The 19,202-nt window shown below is 47.2% G+C and overlaps 1 protein-coding gene and 1 non-coding gene across 4 annotated transcripts in view; one reads left to right on the plus strand and one right to left on the minus strand.

Annotated features, from left to right (window-relative positions):
* Nucleotides 1–567: 567 nt before the first annotated feature.
* Fbxw4 (F-box and WD repeat domain containing 4) overlaps nucleotides 568–19,202 on the minus strand; it is an 88,378-nt gene continuing 69,743 nt past the window's right edge. For 2 of the 3 annotated variants that reach the window (XM_076834302.1, XM_076834304.1), the window contains exons 6-9: nucleotides 15,576–15,641; nucleotides 2,191–2,331; nucleotides 1,525–1,666; nucleotides 568–1,309 (exon numbers count right to left, since the gene is read on the minus strand). In XM_076834302.1, coding sequence (XP_076690417.1) covers nucleotides 1,190–1,309; nucleotides 1,525–1,666; nucleotides 2,191–2,331; nucleotides 15,576–15,641 — 469 coding nt within the window. In that variant the 3' untranslated portion in view covers nucleotides 568–1,189. Of the gene's footprint in view, nucleotides 1,310–1,524; nucleotides 1,667–2,190; nucleotides 2,332–15,575; nucleotides 15,642–19,202 lie in introns of those variants that run through there. The other variant, XM_076834303.1, reaches the window with a different exon arrangement.
* Trnaa-ugc (transfer RNA alanine (anticodon UGC)) lies at nucleotides 16,152–16,224 on the plus strand. The gene has a single exon. It is a non-coding gene; the product is annotated as a tRNA-Ala (tRNA).

The raw sequence follows: 19,202 nt of genomic DNA on the forward strand, positions 1-19,202 counted from the left end.
GTAGGAGTGGCCCGGAAGAGAAGAGCCCAGTGGCATATGCCTGCAATCTCAACTATTTGGGAAGCTGAGACAGGAGTATCATAAGTTTGAGGCCAGCCTGGACAACAGACCCTGTCTCAAAAAGTGGTGGGGATGTAACTCAGTGTTAGAACACTTCTGGGTTCAATCCTCAGTTCCATCACAACAAAAAAGTAGTAGCTTAGTAGTTTAGAAGAAACTTCCTAAGGTAGGTCCCTAAGGTAGATGTAGGCAAGGGGGAAGTTTTAAAAATGCAGAAACCTTGAAAATAGAGCATAGGATGTTATGATATTGTGGGTGAAAAGCCAAAATAAGGGTCACAGTGTTGCTGTGTGTTGAGGTAGGGTGAAAGAAGGGTCACTACAGGTGACAACAGCTTTATGCCCCAGCATCCTAAAGCCCTTCCACAGTCCTCCCTTGAGGCTAGACGGGCAGGTGGTCGGTGGGAGTTCTTTAGGAAGAAGACACCTTTGTTCTTTGGCATAAAGAATGAAGCGCCACCAAGCTGGTCTCGACCTCTTAGAACAGCCTCATCAGTGAAGAACAAGGTCTGTGAACAATCAAGCTTTATTTTTACAAAAATGAAAAGAATAGCATATCTCCACAGCTGGCCTGAGGTAGGGCTAGCTCAGAACTCACTCAAAACTGCTAGGTTCCCTTTGTCCTTTCTTGGCTTCAAAGCAAAACTAGGTCACATTGTCCCAGGAATGAGCTCACAGCCCTAAGAGGTTGGTAAAGGTGGAGTCTGAGGATTGGTTGGTGCCAGCAGGAGCACTGGCAACCTCACCTCTCCTTCCAGGGAAGGGCAGAAAGGGGCCAGCTGCGAAGGCTAGAGTGCCTCACCTCACTCTGTGGCTGCCATGGCCCTATGAAGACATGGTGGCAAGATTGGCCTTTCCAGGCTAGTCTGGTAAGATGGGTGCAAGGCCACGGGTTCAGTTGCATTCTCCCAGAGCAGCAGGTCCTGTGCCTCCACTGGTTCTGGGAGGGGCTGTATCCTTAGGTGAGCCCTGGTACCCCAGGAGCCTGGCCTCTAGCTTCAGATACCTGAACACTGTGGCAACAAGTCTAGGAGCACAGTAGGGGTGGTGGGAGGAGGTATCACTGCACCCTCCAAGCAAAAGAGGTCCCTGAGTAGCTGACTCCCCTGGCCGGCAGGCAGGGTGGCCTGTCATGGGTTTTGAAAGTCCAGGACGTGGAGGTTGTAGGACAGTGCAGCATAGAGATGCTTGGTGGTGAACCGTAGGCAGTATACGGGACTGCTGAGTGGGGTAGATGTCAGCGGGAAGGCCTAGAAGGGAGGTCACATGAAGAGGTAAGAACTTTCCAAGTGGGAAATGGGGATTTCCCCAATCTAGAGTTTCAAGCCTGATGAAACAGGGACATGTGCCATTGTAGGCTTCCTCCAGCCCTCCCTAGGCATGTCCTTGGCCCTATCACCCACTCCCAGATGTGGCCCATAATGAGTACTGCATCCCAGAGGCATGAGGTGGGCAGGATACTTACGTGCAGGCAGGCCCTCTGACGCCGGTCCCATAGCCGCACAACGCCATAGTAGGAGGACCCTGTGGCCAGCAAGTGGTTGCCATCTGTTTGCAAGCAGTACAGGGTGCTGTCGTGGGGTTCTTCCCACTCCATGACACATTTTCTGTTCAGGAAGAGGAGATTGGGGAGGTTCAGTGCCCGACCTATCTTCCTCAGGTTCCTAGAAGAGCTGTGGGGCAGGGGTTACAGAGCCACACTGGACTGGAGGAGAGATTCTTAACTGACCAAACTTAAGTAGGAGAAGGCATCCTCTTTAAAGGACACTCTCCAAGCCCTAACCAGAGCAAACACCCTCGTTTGTGTTTTCACATGGTATGAATACATGTCATAGAACCTGTGATGGGGCGAATAAAGGCCTTACTTAAAGGCTGGGGCAGAATACTGAGGGACAGTACCATACCTGATAGCTGGGGAGGCTCTGAGAAATGCCTGTCCTTATCAGGGCTTGTTGGCCACAGTTTCCCAGGCCACAGGGACCAGAGTAGAGTGTCTAAGCTTGATGTGACCTTACTGGCCCCTTCCTTCCCAGCTCCTGACATGGATTCTCTGTTCTTGTCCCGTGGGCTGACCCAGGACTGGAGGGAGGACTGGGATAACATATCCTCCCTCCCATGCTAGCACACTCACCGGACACTAGTGCGGAGGTCCCAGTAACGAACATAGGTGTCGTAGCCACAGGACAGCAGTGTAGAAGGGGACTCATACATGACATCTAGCACCCCAGCCCCTGGTGGAAAGTCACTGCCCAGGTGTGTCATCAGCTGCCCACTGGGGAGAGGAAGGGCAGAGGGTAAGAGGCTGCCCCACCTTGGCTGTGCACATTCTTTCCTCCTGCAGCTGGCATCAGGCCCCAGGGATGTACGGCCCACCCTCCTCAGCTAGGAAACTCCCAACAGCACCAGTGCCCACCCCTCCCCCAGCATCCCAGCCCCCAGCTGAAGCCTCAATGGGATGGACACAGCAGCTCTGCAGCCACACCTGCACTGCCCACCCACCACCCGGCCGCTCCTTCTCAGGGCAGTGAATGGCCTTGCCGAAGGGGTTGGCCCCCCTCACGTGCACACACTTGGTTACTTTATACTCCTTGATCCTGCAGGTCATGCAGTTCTGAGCTGCCTGAGACCAATGCCTTAATTCCTGCCTGTAATCTGGGGCTCAAACCTCGTTGGGGATAAAGACCACACAAAGGGAGAAGGGGAGTCCCAGGAGATGTTAAAACAAGTAAACACCTTTGTGTCCGAGGAGAGAAATCGCTGAGAAAGCAGCTTAGCATGCTGGTCCCTGGTGTTCCTGGCCCTCTGGCCCCCAGCCTGGGGCTAGCACGCCTCTGTGATCACAGCCCCCAGCCTGCTGGGCTCCAGCCTGCTCCCCCACCCTCACCCCACCCGGTGGCCAGGAGCAGATTACTGAGAAGAACAATTTCTTTGTGACTGTGTAATTCCCTCCGTGACCGCGGCAGTGGGCAGACCCCTCGCCCCATGCCAGACCCCTAGCAACCATGTAGGGGGGCCTCCTGGCCCTAGCAACTACCCTTCAACATCAAGTGCACCCGCTAATCCCTGTGGCTAGGGGATGGGTAGAAGTATTGAGTTTCTGCAGAATGTTGGGGGAATGAAGAAGGCGGCACCCTCTGGGCCCAATGCCTCCACTTCCTTTACCTATGAGATGTTGGACCCTCCTTCCTGGCATGAGAGGAAAAACAAGGTCATGGACTCTCCACAGGGGCACTCAGGTAAAAGGCCCAGGCCTGGTGTAGGGATGACTTCATGGCCCCCGGGCAGTGTTCAGCAAAGAGCTTGAGGCAGATAAGGCAAGGCTGCCAGCCATATGTCCAAAGACAGATTCTGCCCCAGGCCTCCCTCCTTACTTAGGCTGCTCACTCTCAACCCTCCCACTCCCCAAATGAGCCTCCGTCTTCTCTAAAGGCTGAAGGCATTGAAGGAAGCTGGGGGGGGGGGGTTCCATTCCATTCTACCACCCAGCCTTTCCCTGTGAACCCCCAGCAAGGAGCACTGCTGCTGTCCAGTGTAGGTTTAGGCCCCAAGTACCTCCGCTGGCCCAGCCTCCTCCAGAAGGAAGTTCTTCTTAGTGGCCCTATGCTAGGCTGGGGAGAAAACAGGCCTGTCTATTGGGGGCTCTGAAAGGGAGCAGATAGAAGGGTTGCCCAATCCCCTAGAGGTCACTGACCTTGCTCCCGGAGAAGCTCTGCCTTCCCAGTTGGGACACCAGCCATATCACACTAGGCAGGGCAATCTATTGTGGGTGGGGAGTAGGGGTTTTGCTCTTTCCTTCTCGCAGGCACACACATACATTGTGCACACCAGGTGAAGGCTGTATACTCCACAATTCTCTCTACTTCCAGATTTGGGGGCCCTGCCCCCTCCATTAGTGAGGCCATAAGGAATGACAGGCGCTCTCCCCTTTAATCTGTAGAAGTAATTTCACGTTTGTCTGTTTGAAATAGAAGATGAAAGGCGGAGAATGAGCAGAGTGGAGCCCAGCACGGCGCTGCCTGCCCACCCTAGTCCTGGGGTTCAGAGGGGAGGAGAGCCAGGCACCTACAGGGCTAGGCAGGGTCAGCAGTACAAAGGGGAACATCCTGACTGGGCTGCCAACCTGGGCCCTGCCTCCGCATCAGAGCTGCCACTAATAAATACAGAATAGGCCAGGGGCTCCCAATCCTTTGGGGGAGAATCAAGAGCCCAGTAAGTACCAGTCCCTAGGGGCTGGGACAAGTCCCTTGAACCCCTCATCTGTTAGCCTGGCCTAGTCTGGCCAGGCGCTGAGGAGTTGCTTTCTGCTGTGTTCTCTTGATTCTCTGAAATGGCCACACACACTTTAAATGGGCCAATAAAAAGATACAATTTCTTTTGCCTCTGGACTCGAGACCCTCAAGGCTCTGTTGTGCAGTGCCTGTGAGGTTAAGTTCAGAGCATAAACTGACACACCAGGCTCTGGGAAATGGCCCGGTCTCTTCAAATAGCAGCCCAGCAGTACCATTGGAGCCCTGCTGGGGCTTTGATTTGGGAAAACAAACAGAAATGGCACCATGGGCCCTTTGTGGCCCCCACCCCAAGCCCAATTTAACTAGAAAACTCTAGCTCAACTGCTTTGGTGGAGAGAGAGACTGGCCTGACAATAGCCCCAAACTTTGAGGGGAGGGGGACAAAACAAGCTGTCTGTCTCCTCACCCCTCCTCCTGGGCTCCTTTTCTTACTACAAGTGTGTTCTTGTAAAAACGATTAGATTGCAATTTGTATAACGTGGTGACCCCCAAATTCAGACATTTCACCCCTTTTCTCTGTAAAGAATGTTAAGAATGCTTCTCAGCCTCTCACTGTGGGGGGCTGGGGGGTGCAGAGCCTTGGCTGTCACACACTTGTGTGGGAACAGGGCTCCCCCTCAGAGTCCTGGGCCAAGACAGGAGCAGGGGCCCAGTCTGTCACTATAGAGGGCCAGACAAAAAGTCCATTCCCTTCCAACTGTGGACAAAGCCTGAACCTCCAGGAGCCACCGAGGGCTGGGGGGCCTCCACACCCCAGCCTCCCTGAGCCTTATTCCAGCAATTCTCTCTCAACCCAGGGAAAGATAAAGACAGATGGGGCCGCCTGCCTGCATGAGCCTGATGAATGAGACAGGCTGGAGAGGGGTAGCCTGAAGGAGACCCATTGCCCTGGCCTGGGCTGTGTGTCGCTTCTCCCGGGAGCCCCCCAGTACCAGGGCAGGGAAAAGCAGAATATGGTCACAACCTTGAGTGGTTTCTTAAAAGAAACTAAGTCCTCCTGGCCTAACTCACCCTGCCCTAGTGGTCTTGTTGCACATGAAGGTAGGAGAGAGGAACTGTTAACAGTCAGGGAGGAGGGAAATTTAAAACACTGACATCCATCACTATCTTTGTGGGGACAGCTAACTACAGGTAGGTATTATCCCTGAACACCTGGATGATCCATCTGGGAGAGACCCTGAGTGCCACGTTAGAATCCAATGCTCTGTTTCACTCTTATCCCAGCCTGTACATGCCTACCCCAGACATGCACCTGCCACAGACCTCCTATGCCAGAGCATTCCCAATCAGTGCTGGCTCCATCTCCCAGTCCACATGGAATACCATTTTCCAGCCACGTTTAGCATACTGTGTTCCTGATGGCACTCCCTCTGGTACTCATTCCCACTTCTGTTTGCATATAAGGACATCTCTTTGGCATGTGCTACCCTTAAATGCAGCAATAGATTTTGGTGAGAGAGGATGGAGGGTGACAGTTTACCTTCTTACATCTCGTTCTCCAGAGGACAAATGGCCTGAGGGTCTAATAGCTGTCCAGGTTACCTAGGAGCAGAGTAGCTACCATACAACAGCTCAGGTGAATTCTTATGTGTGTCCTGTATTATGGAGTGCCTCACACAGACCAGCTCATGTGACCCTTTAAACAGACATATAAGGTGGCTTAACCCATTTTATTGATGAGTAAACTAAGGCTTAGAGGTTGCACGCCTAGTAAACAGCCAAGTCAAGTCTGTACTCTCTGGAGTGCATGCTCTAGCCATGGTACTTCCCCTGGGGAATGTGCCTACCCTGTCTCAATGCCCTCAATGTCCTCTGTTCAGCTGCCCAAGAACTTTGCCCCAACAGACACACACACCCAGGGCCACCTGCAAGTCTCACCTATGCTTTGCAGGACTGTCCACATCCCAGGTACCCCAAGGCTAGTCCTCCAGTGGGGTAAGTGACAGAATCAAAGAAACATCCCAAACATTACAGTGGAGGAGTGGAAACTGGGGAAATTTCATTGGCCCCAGTCCCTTCAGGTGAGAGAGAAGGGGCCCTTCCAAGCACATAGCTTCTCACATGCATGTATGTATGTGTGCACACACCCCAGTACCCACCACACACACATGTTCAGACACAATGGCTCAAAGGCCAGGCAGCTGGGCAGCCCACTTTGTACTGCTAACAAGGGGATCGTAATTACAGGAAGGGACAGCCGGGTAGATAAAAGGATACAAAATTTCAACATCTGTTGCCATAAAGGGATAAGGAGAAGTGAAACGCAAAGTATCAGTTTGGTGTCAGCAGGCAGAGAGCCAATTTCAAAGAGTTTAGGGAGATAGAGGAGACAAGAAAGAAAAAGGAAAGGGGGGAGAGAAAAAGAAATTACAGGGTTCCTTAAAGAGGTAAAGAAAAAAAGAGAATGAAAAAAGCTGTCAGTAATACTTTCAAAGGAGAAGGCAGGTACTTAAAAGAAGGGCAATTCCAGTAATCAGCCTGACTGAAGGCCAGGTCCCTGCACAGGGAGGGGCATAGGGCCAGGGGCAAAGACAAAGTCACACCTGGGTGGTATATGCATAGACGGTACCCTCAAGAGCAGCCAGCCTGCCCATTGCTGCCTTTAACAAGGTGCCCCTTGCCATTCCAAATGCCATCAGATGCCCCATATTAGTGTCCTGTGCCCGTGCAAGAAGATCAAGATGGGTTCCCAGCTCAGATAGGTCAGGCTATACCTGTGAACAACCTGATGGCCTTATGAGTGTGCTAACAAGTTGAACAGAAAAGGGCACAAATTCCAGGTATAGGTCAGCTCAAACAGGGCTTCATGATGGGGCACTGTTCAAACTGACATCTGAGCAGGTTTCCTTATGTGGAGTGTTCATGGAGTCAGCTTGAGCAAAGGCTCAGCGGGGAAATAAAGGGTACCAGTTAGAATGGGTGGAAAGCCTATTCTGCCCCTACCCTTATTGAGAAGGAAGAGATTTAGGGGCTTTGAGATGGAAACGAAAGCATAATGGGAAACAGGATGGCCCTGGCCCAAAGGGAAGCAAGACACAGGGGATGTGCAAGAGTATGCTACATATAGGGCAATGGTATCCAGATGAGGACTCAATGCTCTGAAGTAGCCAAGTACCAAAACCCCCTTGCCCTACTTCATAGTCCTCAGAATGACTTAGGGCTGTAGCTGGCCCCACTGTGATACCCTTCAGATCTGGGATCACAAGCCTCTTCATCTTTTTTTTTTTTTTAATATTTATTTTTTAAGTGTAGATGGACACAACACAATGCCTTTTATTTTTTTTTTTTAATGTGGTGCTGAGGATTGAACCAGGGTCCCGCCCATGCTAGGGGAGCCCTCTACCACTGATCCATAATCCCAGCCCAAGCCTCTTCATCTTGAAGCTTACCTGCCCACAGCTACTGGGGCAAGGAGGTATGTATGCCCTGCTGTCAGCACCAATGCTAGATCCAGTTCAAATGCCCCTTGACAAAAAACGTAAACCCACAGCAAAAGCAAGTCAACAGGGGGTAAGGGATGCCTGGCTCATCAGACCCACACAGACCTTCCAGCCACTGACAGGTGTACCCACACAATCAACACCTAACACCTTCCCTAGGGCCTACTCAAGGGCCCTGGTGAAATGCAGACAGAGATCACCAGGCCTCAAGGAACTTTGGCATAGTTTCTTGAGGTCTGACAGGACCACAGGGCCAAGCTGGAGCTATTTCAGTGGTTGGCTATCACCAGAGTCTACCAAGATGGAGGTGTAGGAGTTACTGGCAATTGAGGGTTGAAAACTAGTCTTGAAGACCATTGACCATCAGAAACAGGAACCTCCAGCAGCATCTCAAGGTTGGGTAAAGGACTTCATTTTTCTTATCTAGACAGGTTAGAAATTCCCTGTCCTCAGGCCCTACTCCATAGAGCTCAGCTCTAGAAAGGGAAAGAGGGACAGCCAGGCCTCTTGCCACCTACATAATGACTGGTGTGCTCCTCCACCCCACCCTGCTTAGTCCATGTGGAAAATAGTCCCTAGAGGTTTTGATGGAATGAAGGGCCAGGGGAGCTAGGAAGACACTGAAAGGAGTCTCCAGTCACTCAGTGTGTAGGCTGCCCGAGGATGGGTACCTGAGAGATGCACAGGTGTGAGCTATGGTTCCACAGATGGGAATACAGGATGCCTGTCCCTTAAAAGGTGTCCCAGCCCCCACCATCCTGAGGGCAGCCTAGATGCTCAGAGTACAACTGCCCCTGCAGGATGCCCCCTCCACTCAAGTCACAGCACACACATGAAAGAAAATCCAGGAGCTACTCAGGTTTCAGTGGTGACAGGTTAAAAGCAAAAAATCCAGCCAGAGCAGCACACCACCACCCGAGTCCTGCCGGCAATGCTGCTCCACCTTGCAGGTCGCCTGTCAGTCAGGCTTTGGTGTTATTGAAAGATCAAACTGGGTCCTGCCTGGTCATTACCTTAATCCTATTTTCTACATGGCTTTATTATCTGCTTGGGCTTCTCTGGGAAAGACAGCTCTGGAGAGTCATCCTGTCCATCCATTTCCTCCCACGGAAAGCAGGCACCTGCACCAGGGCATCTCTCCTCACTCCCTCAACCCCCACTGAGCATAGGAAAGAAAACAAGTCCCAGTTCCTCCCAGAGGTGAGGAGGAGAGTCTTGGGGACTGGAGAGAAGGCAGTGCCAAGTGATGCCCAGGGGAGTCCTGCCACATGCAGGACCTACAGGCCAGCCACGGGACAGAGTGGCTGAATCTTATCTGACTCTAGTAAGAATCAAGGCTGCAGCTGTCTTGTGCCCATTTTCATTTGGGTTCATTCTGGAGGCAGTAATGATCCAGTGTTTGTGGCTGGTGAGGTCTAAGGAGAATGACATTCGAAGAGTTGGTGCTTTAGAACTCCATCCTGACCATAAGTCCCCTTCAAGGTAACCAGGCAGCTCAAAGACAAGCTAGTCTTCAAGATGATGCTGGGCCATGGTGGTACACCCAGCTCACACTGCCCAGTTGTATGCCATCCTACACACAGGCAAGTGATGATGCTAAGCCTAAAAACTCAGTGACATGACTAAATGAAGCTGGCTTTTGACAGAAGTGCTCATCTGTGACCCACAGCCTTCCTGGAAAGAGCTTTTTTTTGTGCCACAAAGTCAGTAGTTTCCTTTTCTCTTCCACTGGTCACAATGGCACAGGTATTTTGGGGATTAAAAAGCTAGGCCTCCACAAACTCCAGGTTACTGGTGTGGAAACAGCTGTGGGTGGGGAGGAGGCAGGAAGGAGGACAGAGCTTGCACTGATTGAGTGTCCCTGAGGTGGGGCACTTTTTTACAATAACTTTGTTCATATTCATTCTGTTAGGTAGGGGTAATTATTTCCCATTTTTAAAGTTCCCACTGTGGAAACTGAAGCCCAGAGCAGCTCAAGATCACAGACCTAGTGGAGTAGTTCTGGAAAACAGCTCTGGCCACACAGCAAAGCTCCCTGCAGAACTCCTCGCAGCTTCCAGGCCCATGACCTGGTCCTGGCATGCTTCTTCCCACTAGGGAGGGCTCCTAGCTCAGCTCCTTTTAGAAGCAAAAAGGACCACGAGTGGCAAGAGCTCAGGAGTAAACTCATGGGAACAAGTTTCACAGGCTGCAGGATGCCAACATCTCAGAGGTCTGAGACCCAAGTTTTAGCTAGGCTGGTAATGGTACAACATGACCATTGGCTACACAAACAAAAGTAGATCTAAAATGAGGGAGGTGATAGCACCTGCACTCACCAACCACATCTGGTCTGCTCAGTACTCAGAGGGATAAAAGCAGTCCTAGAGCCAGTGTGATCCCCACACTATTCCAGCTATTCCTCAGACTTGTTCTTGTTCACCACACAGTGACTCTGAGCCACACCTGCCCTCCTCCCTTGTGCTGCCAGTGTGCAAGGGAAGCTGGCTCTTCCCCTTGCCAGGGTGTGGTTTATAGTGAGCACTGGAACACAATTTTGGCTACTAGATGTGAGGAGGAGTCTGCTCAGGGGGTCCTAGCAAAAGCTTCTTCATCGTAAAAAGGGGTCCAGGCAGGGATGTGTCTTCTTTCCCTTTGTTGCCTTATGAGTTAGTGCAGCTGCTCTAAATAAATCTGAAAGGAGGGGAAAAAGCCACTGTGACCAGGGCAGCATAGTAGAAAGCTGAGTGAATATTGTCCTTTGTGGCCTCCAACTACTGAACTCATCAACCCTGGAACCACCCAACCACCCAACTTCTGCTCCTTGTCATCTAAGATCATAATAATTCCATTATTGCTTGAGCCATTTTAAATTAGGTCTTTGTTACTTATAACACTATGGCTAATTGTTCTACTGTGTCCATAAGGAAAACCTGAAGAACCTAGATTTTTTTTCTTCTGAAAAAGAGGACCCTGGAAGAGCAGAACCAATTCAGACATCCACAGCCTATCCTACAAGGGAGAGGTTCAGCTGCTGCTTGTCCAGGATCACAGCTCTAGGAAGCAAATGGCCCTAATGAGGGGTAAGCGTCCTAACACCCAGGGCAACCTGGAGATGCAGTGTTCTGTTTGGGGATGTACTCAGTTTTCCATCCCTGTTCTTGGATGACTACTAGAAGAGGATGTTATAGGAAAAACCATTTTTAATTAAAACATTTTATATTACAAAAAAACTTTTGGAAAGGTTAATAACAGAATGGACTTTTCAGAAAGAAGACCTTATGAACACTTCCCTAGGGAAGTGGAGAGAAAAGGAGAAGATAAAACTAGATCAACCAGAGGAGGAGACTGGCAAGAAACACACCTTCACTGCTACTGTAAATTTTGGCATTTAAAATTCAGGGCTAAAGCTACAGAGCCAGCCTCGGTGTCCATCAACAAATGAATGGATAAAGAAAATGAATGGATAAAGAAAATGAAATTGGGCTGGGGATGTGGCTCAAGCGGTAGCATGCTCGCCTGGCATGCGTGCAGCCCGGGTTCGATCCTCAGCACCACATACAAAGAAAGATGTTGTGTCCGCCGAAAAAAAACTAAAAAATAAATATTAAATTCTCTCTCTCTCTCTCTCTCTCTCTCTCTCTCTCTCTCTCTTTTAAAAAAAAAAAGAAAAGAAAAGAAAATGAAATTATCTCATTTAAAGGAAAATGGATGGAACTTGAGAATATTTGGTTAAGTGAAATAAATAGGGTCATGTGTTTTCTCTCATATGTGGAAGCTAGAGAGGAAAAAGGAAAAGGAGATTTCATGAAATCTCATGAAAACTGAAAGAAGATCAGTAGAGTACAGGAAAGGGACCAGGAGGAGAGAGGAGGGAAGGGAAAAGGGAAATACTGGGAATGATATTGGCCAAATTATTGTTACACTGTGTGCATGTAAGAATGTGTAGCAACAAATCCCAGCATTATGTACAACTATAATGTACCAATAAAAATTGTGGGGGAAAAAAACAAACCCAGGGCTAACTAAAAAGTCTTTAGACTTAAAGGTATAATCAATAAGGAAAAAAAGTCAATAATTTGGACTGGATCAAAATTTAAAACCTGTTCTGCAGAAATACATTAAACTACACATTAAGCTATAGATTAGGAGAAGATATTTGCAAACCACTAATTTGCAAAGAACTAATGTCTAGAATATATAGAACTAATGTCTAGAATATATAAAGAATGTGCAAAAGTCATCAGTAAAAAAAGCAAACAACACAATGGGCCAAGACATGGTCAGATATTTTGCTAATAAGCAGAACATGCAAATAGCAAATAAACATGGAAATATGTTCAATATCATCAGCTACTAGCAAAACTGCAGTTAAAACCAAGATGAGCCAGGTGTGCTAGTGCACACTTATGATCCCAGTGGCTTGGAGGCTGAGGCAGGAGGGTCATGAGTTCAAAGCCAGCCTCAGCAAAATGAGGCTCTGTCTCTAAATAAAATACAAAATAGGACTGGGGATGTGGCTCAATGGTTGAGTTCCCCTGAGTTCAATTCCCAGTACCCTCCCCAAATAAAAACCAGGATAAGATACCTATTACACAACAGCTAAAATAAAAAAAAATGACAATATCAAATGCTGGTAAAAATGTAAAAAATCTCTCATACATTGCTGGTAGAAATGTAAAATGATATTGATACTCTGAAAAAGTTGGACAGAAAAAAACTAAACATACACTTATCAAACAACCTAGCACATTTATCCCAGAGAAATGAAAATATGCACCCACAAAACTGGAAATCCATACGTAGCAAAATGAAATTAAACCCCTTTCTATTACCCTGCACAAAATTAAACTCGAAGTGGCTCAAGGACCTAGGCATTAGACCAGAGACCCTGCACCTATGAGAAGAAAAAGTAGGTGCAAATCACATCATGTCGGCTTAGGAATGGAATTCCTCAATAAGACTCCTAAAGTGTAAGATGTAAAATTAAGAATCAGTAAATGGGATGGTATCAAACTAAAAAGGTTCTTCACAGCAAACAATCAAGAACATGAAGAGAAAGCCTAGAGAATGGGAGAAAATATTTGCCATCTGCACCTCAGAGCATTAGTCTCCAGGATATACAAAGAACTCAAAAAACTTAACATCAAAAAAAAAAAAAAAAGAAAAACACCCATAAATAACCCAATCAATAAATGGGCAAAGGAACCGCACAGACACTTCACAGAACAAGAAATACTACTGGTCAACAAATATATGAAAAAATGTTCAACATTTCTAGCAATTAGAGAAATTCAAATTAATGTACTGAGATTTCGTCTCATTCCAATAAGAATGGCAATTATCTGGGCTGGGGATGTGGCTCAAGTGGTAGCACAGTCACAAGGCATGCGTGAGGCACTGTGTTCAATTCTCAGCACCATGTAAAAATAAATAAATAAGGATGCTGTGTCCACCTAAAACTAAAAAATAAATATTAAAAGAAAAAGAATGGCAATTATCAAGAATACAAGTAACAATAACTGTTGGTGAGGATGTGGGGGAAAAGGTACACTCATACTCTGCTGATGGGACTGCAAATCAGTGTAACCACTTTGGAAAGCAATATGGAGATTTCTTAGAAAACTTGGAATAGAACCACCATTTGATCCAGTTATCCCACTCCTCAGCACATAACCAAAGGACTTAAAGTCAGCCTACTCTAGTGATGTGGCCACATCAATGTTTAAACAACTCAGTTCACAATAGCTAAGATTTGGAACCAACCTAGGTGCCCTTCAACAGATGAGTGGATAAAGAAACTATGGAATAAATACACAATGGACTATTTACTCAGCCATAAAGAAGAAGGAAACTATGGCATTTTTAGGTAAATGGATGGAACTGGAGAGCATCATTCTAAGTGAAATAAGCCAATCCCCAAAAAAACCAAGGCCAAATATCCTCTCTGATATGATGATGCTAATACACAATAAGGGCAGGGGAGGGAAGAATAGAAGTTCATTGTATTAGACAAAGGGGAAATGAAGGGAAGGGGTGGGGGAAGAGAATAGGAAAGACAGTAGAATGAATCAGACATAACTTTGCTATGTTCATATATGAATACCCGACCAGTGTAACTCCATATCCTGTACAACCACAAGAATGGGAAATTATACTCCATAAATTTATAATAAGTGCAAATACATTCTACTGTCATGTGTAACTAAAAAGAATTTAAAAAATTTTAAAAAACGTGCATCTAGGACTGGGGATGTGGCTCAAGCGGTAGCGCGCTTGCCTGGCATGCATGCGGCCCAGGTGGATCCTCAGCACCACATATAAACAAAGATGTTGTGTCCGCTGAAAGCTAAAAAAAAATAAAAATAAAAAAACTCTCTCTCTCTCTCTAAAAAAAATGTGCATCCACATAAAAACCTATAAACATATGTTTTTTAAAAATTTTTAATATTTTTTAGTTTTTGGTGGACACAACTTCTTTATTATTTTATTTTTATGTGGTGCTGAGGATCGAACCCAGAGCCCCGCACATGCCAGGTGAGCACGTTACCGCTCGAGCCACATCCCTAGCCCCATGTTCTTTTTTTTTTTTAATTTATTTATTTAGTTTTCGGTGGACACAACATCTTTGTTTGTATGTGGTGCTAAGGATCGAACCCGGGCCGCCCGCATGCCAGGCGAGCGCGCCACCTCTTGAACCACATCCCCAGCCCCCCATGTTCTTAACAGCTTTATCTGCAATAGTCAAAAAATTGAAAACAACCTAAGTGCACTTCAAAGGATTGATGTTCTTTAATGGAGAAAGAAACTTGGGTGCATCCACACCATGGAACACTACTCAGAAAAAAAGAGGAAATAAGCTACTGATACATGCAGTACTTCCATGAGTCTCACAGAAAGTAGGGTGCTGAATTTTTTAAAGAACCAGTCACAAAAGGTAACATACTGTGTGATTCCATTTATGTAACATCTTCAAAATGACAAACTTAGATGGAGAACACAGAAGTGGTTGCCAGGAGTTACAGACAAGAGGGAATGGTATAACTGTGAAGAGGTGGATGAGGGTTATTTATGCTAATGGAACAGATAGTTCTGTATATTGATTGTGGAAGTGAGCACATGAATCTTCACATGTAATAAACTGCATAGAATTACACATACATTCATAATTGAAATAAAGGACAGTGGATTGCATCCATGCCAATTCCCTAGTTTTGACATTATACTATATTATGTAAGATGTTAATGAGTATTTAAGTTACCTTTGTAACTCTATGCATATATAATTATTTCAAAACAAAAGGTTTTTTTTTTTTTTTTTTTTTTTTTAATAACAGAATGTTAGATAATCAGATGGGACAGTGTCAAGCCTACCAAAGCAAGGAATGAATCCTAGATGTATTTTAATTGTTCTGTATAATTGTTTTTATAGGTTCTATAAACCACCTCCACAATTTCTTTTACAAAAATCACCTGAGGATAAATGGGATTTAATGTAGTCATGTAGCCAGTAACTCCTAAGAGAGGATATCATAATTCCAAATTGTTATCACAAATTCCATATGAAATTATTTCCTTGTTACAAATTACTTCAATATTCTCCTCAATCTAACCCCAAATGATTCCACATCAGAAGGCACCACCATGGAGGTTGCCAGTAGGTTTCAGGCCAGAATCTTCTCTAGCCTCCTCCCCAGGACCATTTGGCAAACTGAGGCAGAGTTGGCTCTGCTAGCTCTTTCCTTTGCCTCCCCAGTTATTCCAGCTCCACCTCCCACTGGATGCCATGGTGGGCTCAGGAATCTTACCTGTTGAGGTCCCAGATTCTTAGGGGTGAGAAGTGCCCACAACAAGCTGTCCCTGTCACAAAAGAGCTGCCAAACAAAAAGAGAACAGAGTTAGATCTGGCTTGTCAGAACTTGTGTCGAAAATGGCCACACAGTGGAAAATGCAGGGCTTGTTTCCTAGGGGATGGTGGAGTTAATCCAGAATGAAAAGCAGCTGAGAGTGATCAGAGCAATTATGGGAAGACAGCTTGGAAGGGGAGGGCTGCAGACTCCCAGGGCTGCCTGGACAGAGGATCTTTGGGTTCAATCATAGCTGAGGGGCTGGGGTTGTGGCTCAGCTGTAGAGTGCTTGCCTAGCATGTGGGAGGCCCTGGGTTCAATTTTCAGCACCACATAAAAGTGAAAAAATAAAGTAAAGGTATAAAAAAAAAATCGTAGATGAGCCTACTACTCACACTGGGTTGAGCGGTCTCTGCCCACCATAAAACAGACCTCTAGATGTTTCATTCTGGGCCCAAGGGAGCAAGCCTGTCAGGCCGCAGTTGTATGAACACAAGAGCACAATGCCACAGCCCAGAAAAGGACTCGTGGGGGGCTGGGGATATAGCTCAGTTGGTAGAGTACTTGCCTTGCATGCACAAGACCCTGGGTTCGATTCCCAGCACCACCAAAAAAAAAAAAAAAAGCCTCATGGGAACACACAATTGGAGGCTAGTAGGTGATGCCCTAGTTAGAGGCAGGGGTGACTGGAGCATTCCTGAATGGTTTAAGAACTGAGGGAACCTGGCAATATGGGATAAGCACAGGGCAGGTATAAATATATCAAACTGAGAAAAGGACAAAGAGGAAAGGTAAGTAAATCCTACAGATAAGTTTATGCTAATACACAGGCTGGACACGTGAGGGATCCGGTGGTCAGGGGAGTGGTATGGGAGTCAGGAAAAGTCCTCCAAAGGTACTGTCCAAAGCTGCCAAGATGCAGGTGAGAAGTATGCTGGCCATGTTTTTCTAAGTGTCTCTTAAACCCCTAAAGACTCAATGTATAATCTGCATAGTTTTATTATAAGTGGAGACATGAAGTGTGTGGGAAGGGTCAATGTAATAAGCCAGGCTATCCATAGTGCTAGGACTAGAACTTGAACCTATGAGCCAGACCAGTCCTTTGTTTGAGAATTTGGCAGCAGCAACACACAAGGGATGGGGAGTTGCCTTCAGGAAACCTAGGCTTGAAAATCTAAGGCCAAACAGGAAAATTAAAAGCAATTGTGTCATTCATGGGCCCTGGGGCAGGGATGGGCCATGTCTCTACATGTCTTGTATGGGGCAAGAGAGACTGGATATACTAATAACACGTTGGCAATGTGAGGCAAGAGCCCATCTGCCCAGTCCAGCACCTGTGCTCTACTCCCAAGCCTGTCAGTGAGAAATGGATTTCTACAGGGAGGACTCTCAAGAAACCAGTGGCTTGGGCTAGACGGGAGCTGGCTGCTGTTGCTGATAAGGGAGATGTTAGGGCAGGCATTAGCCAAGCTGCTGATTTACCATCCAAATTGCAGGGTGGTGTGGCTTGTCAGTCCCAAGTTGATAACAAAGCCATATGAGACACCCTGGGGCCCTTGTGCCTCAAGTCAAGACTTCCTCCAGGGACATGCTCTATCATCCCAGCTTCCTCTTGACCTACAGGATTGCCAGCAGCCACTATACTGTAGAGCTGCAGTGCCAAAACAGCCACTCCTGCCATGCCCCAAGCAACTCCCAGGCTAGGAAGCATCCACTGGACATTGAAGATCCAAACTACAAAATCAGGAGGTGTGGCCTTCACCTCCCTCCCACCACACTTTTCTCTTTAGGGTAATCCATTAATAATTGGTAAAGCCAATTACCTTAAGTTGGAAACATAATGGCCACTTGGAAATCATTGGAGCAGGCAATTGGGTTCTCTAAATTTTGAGGAGTGGGGGCCAGGTAGAGGGTGCCAATGCAGACAGACATCTTAAGGAGGCCTACAGCAGGCCTCTGGTTAGCCACAGGCCTAAATTAGTGTCAAGGTAAGTCAGTGGGGCGGGGGTGGGGGGGGTGGGGGGGGATGTAGAACTTTAATTCTTGCCACACCCACAAATCTGACCTCTCAGCAGGCAGGGTGTGGGTGGGATGGGGATGCCATACCCCTTCCCAGGGATTCCTGACCTGTACTCACCCATATCTACCCATAACCATCTGCCACTAAGAGAAGAGCCCCTCACCTTCATATCCTATGAAGGGCTTTCTTAATTGTCTGGTCATGATACCTATCACCGTTTCTCTCTAAAAGCTATCCTTTCCTCTTGCCTAGCTACTGTGAAACAGGAAGGGAGATAAAGAAGAGTGTTTTCAAGGGACTTATGAAGACTTAAGAGTTTAATGAAATATAACACTCAGTAAAAACAAACAAACAAACAAACAAACAACAACAAAAAAAAACTATGTGAGCAACAGTTGAGCATACCTTGAGCCAGATCCTGCTGGGGGACACCGGGACTCACATCCAAACCAGGACTGCCTGGGGCACTAAGGGTCAGATTGCCTATAGACATAATCCTGCACACCTAGAACTATTTCCCACTACTTGTGGCCATGCTTACTCCCCACCCCACTCCCCAGTTCCTACAGTCATTAGGAAGAATGAGGTAAAAGCTACAGAGCAGCGAGATTCAAAATCAGATGATAAATCAGGGTGAGCTCAAATGCAGTGTCCCAGAGCTTGCAACAGACACGTGGGGCAGAAGAAGGGAAGGGATTCACTACTTGGGCAAACCCAAAAGATGTTTCACATCCCAGTGAGCCCATGAGATACAAGTCATTATTCCCATTGTAGAGAAAGGGAAATGAAGCAACAGCCCAGCTTCAGGGAACATGCCAGGATTCTGTGGCTATACATTGGACCTGCTGCATACACGGTTGGCACCCTCCATACTGTCCAGAAAGGGTACTTTGAAAGGGGCTATGGGTGGGGTTTGTTCCTCACAGATGGCTCCATCACCCTCAGTTCTCTAAGCTCCACAGCCCTTGTGCCCAATGTAACACCGTGGTCTGGTCTCCTGCACCCTTGGCATCTACCTGACATCAGCACCTATTCTTTCCACATCCTTTACTGTGCTGGGCCTGATACTAAGCTCGTCAACGGTTCAAGAAATCTGTAGAACTACAAAATGAAAACACATGTCATTCCTTCTATGGCTCCTCCTAAGGAACTGTCATGTGTACTTCAGTGCTCAGCAGTACATGACCCAGAGGAGGAACTTCACACAATTCTGTGGAATTGCACAGAAAGGGCCTTCCAGGGCCCAAAGCCAACATAGCTCAAGAAGTCAGTCATGTGGGCTGAGAAGGTGGTTCCACTGCTGCCTTTTTATTTATTTTTATTTTTTAAAATATTTTGTTTTTCAGTTGTAGTTGGACACAATATCTTTATTTTATTTTTATGTGGTGCTAAGGATCGAACCCAGCGCCCCACATGTGCTAGGCGAGCGCTCTACCGCTGAGCCACAATCCCAGCCCCTGCCTTTTTATTTTTTTGGTGGTACTGGAGATTGAATTCAGGACCTTGCAAATGCTTGGCAAGGATTCTACCACTGACCTACATCCCCCAGTCCTTTTTACTTTATTTTG

Source organism: Callospermophilus lateralis, chromosome 15, assembly GCF_048772815.1.
Source record: "Callospermophilus lateralis isolate mCalLat2 chromosome 15, mCalLat2.hap1, whole genome shotgun sequence".
Taxonomy (NCBI): Eukaryota; Metazoa; Chordata; class Mammalia; order Rodentia; family Sciuridae; genus Callospermophilus; species Callospermophilus lateralis.